A 2,500-nucleotide genomic window follows, 5' to 3' on the forward strand; every position below is an offset into this window, starting at 1 on the left:
GTAGGTAATTCTGGTAAAGCCATGTCAGCTTTGGTATCTTCCCCCTTGTTGTTATAAGCTATTTGTCCTGTTGTGTATGTAATATATTAGAATGATATAACAAGTGTAGGACTAACGCATGAATTTTCGTTGTTTCTTTCGTATAGATTGACAAAATATACAGTAACATGTCCATATACGAAGGCAGCTACGTTATTGGTTTCAGGTTTGTTATGTACTTATTTTCTTACTTTCCCAGATATGAGCTGTTCATCATGATTTTAATATTATAAGCAAAGAATTGCCACGTTTACAGAAGCCTACTATGTTTCTTTACTAGACTTCTAGTCCATATGGATTATGCGCCTTATAAACAAGATTTTCCTAGTTTTCAATCGAGGATTTTGACCCTACGTCAGTTTTAAGAATCTAACTCACGCTGGTTCTCCAATTTAACCAGGGAAGGAGTCTATGTCTCTCTTAAGCTGCAGTTTAACAACGAAGACGTCAACAACTTGGACCCTTTCATACGATTCCTTCGAGAAGGTGGAGGACAACTGTTAACAGACAGAGTTTATCTCAAACTTGGAAAAATAGGTAGCTCACATTTTCAACAAAAAAAACCTTGCAATTAAGAAAATGACAGATTTTTAAGTCGCCAAAAACGTTATGTGAAAACAATGACAAGCCTGACGCCTGTTTTTGACCTTTTTTCGTACTCGAGAAAGGGAAACCAGTCCTAATACTCAACAGATATGATCTGCAATAGTACAATGAAATATATCACTGCTCAGTATGATTGTCGTCAGGTAGGGGAACATACAATATGAACAAGTAAGCAAATCCTCGCTCTGTTTCGAGGTGGCCCGCTTTCATGCGGCAATAGACTTGAGCGGTATTTTGTCCCACACAAAAACAAAGCAAGCATTAGGGTAAGTTTGTTCATGCCTGCGCGTCACAAAAACTTTTCTTACCACCAATGTGCCCCGGCTTTGATTCCCGAACTTAACGTCAAGTACGAGTTTAGTTCCCACTTGTCCACAAAAAAAAAGAAAAGATATGATCCCCCATGATTTAGATAAGCATTGACGCAAACATAAGAGTCTTTTTATGAATCAATATGCTCTCGTTTTAAAGAAAGATCTTTTATTCAACAGCTGACTGTATCATAAATTATATTGACACTACATTCTGTGACTGCACATCGATGTTCTACAAGAGAGCAATCACTTGTCGACAGCCAGATATATACGGCGGTGAGCCCTGTCCTGAAAAGTGTACCACTGGCCATATGATTGCAAGCCCTAAAGCTTGTTCTTGGGATGATTTAGATGCATTCAAATGTGCGGCTGCTACCAAAGCAGTTGACGTTATGTTATTATTCTTGATAGCTGCTATCTTTGCTCTCAATACACTAACGAGGCATTTGGGGTAGTCTGCATCCTACTTACCACTATGTAGTTTTCGTGCCTACTTCACTGATTTAAAATAAGGATTGCTCCGCTCCAACACTTAAATAACGTTTAGGTGCTTTAAACAAACCTCTGAAAACACAAGCTAGTGAGATTCCTCCCCCCCCCCCCCCCCCCAATTGTTACGATAACTCATTGCGATTACGTGTTTATAACATAAGGGCAAAATTTTATTTTCACTTGCAAAGAACAACGAAAACCAGTTGGGCAAACGGATTAAAAAAGCATTTCTTCTCTCGCATTTTAGAGCGAAACAAAAGAGAACAGATAATTGCTATTTAAGAAGAACCGATTAAACCATCTTTTAAAAATACGCATCCACTTTAAATAACGCATCCATAATAATAATAATGATAATAATAATAATGATGATGATGATGATAATAATAATAAACGGTTTAGTGCTCCAGGAAATAATTTGTGGAGTAACTCCTTCCACTGAGTATGAGCTATTACTGGTATTCTGTTTTGGCGTTATCGTTCTCTTTCGCTCTCCTTTCGTTTTTGTTAGTCTGTTAGGAATCATGTAACCTTATCAGAGCTCTAAAGATGTGCCAAAAATTGCAATACAGAGAAAAAAGCAGCTCGAAACAAATTAAAACTAAACAATGAGCTTTAAGTTTATATCCCTCCGATGCTTAACTTGAATAACTGCGTAGCCACCAGTGTGGACCATACCCTTGTAGAACCAAACACTATGTGTAATCTATGTAAATGGTATGTTATGATATACATATATTTAATATAAAGGCCTTATTCAAAGCCTATGTTATACGTATGCCTCATCTATATATTTTGAAACGAAATGCTATGTTTTAGCTAGTCAAATGGAACTTTTACATAGCATATGTAAAGGCTATGTTATGGGGTTTTTTTGTGCACTTCTCACTTCTTTTCCCCAAAGGGCGGTAGAGATGTTCTCCTATCAAGCGACTATTCGATTACCCAAAGGAAGTTGCGGGCTTGGCATGGCCTTCCTATGATGCTGACCTCCCCCTCCAAAACAGACATCTAACCCAGGGTCCATATTAACTTGTACATTTTGACCT

The 2,500-nt window shown here is 37.7% G+C and overlaps 1 protein-coding gene across 1 annotated transcript in view; it reads left to right on the plus strand.

Moving 5' to 3' along the window:
* The window catches only part of LOC137995658 (uncharacterized), a 57,543-nt gene extending 56,129 nt beyond the window's left edge, over positions 1-1,414 (plus strand). The window contains exons 4-6 of the mRNA XM_068841181.1: positions 147-205; positions 440-576; positions 1,137-1,414. Of these exons, the coding sequence (XP_068697282.1) occupies positions 147-205; positions 440-576; positions 1,137-1,414 (474 nt within the window). The remainder of the gene's footprint in view (positions 1-146; positions 206-439; positions 577-1,136) is intronic.
* The last annotated feature ends 1,086 nt before the right edge of the window (positions 1,415-2,500 follow it).

This window comes from Montipora foliosa, chromosome 3 (assembly GCF_036669935.1).
Source record: "Montipora foliosa isolate CH-2021 chromosome 3, ASM3666993v2, whole genome shotgun sequence".
Taxonomy (NCBI): domain Eukaryota; kingdom Metazoa; phylum Cnidaria; class Anthozoa; order Scleractinia; family Acroporidae; genus Montipora; species Montipora foliosa.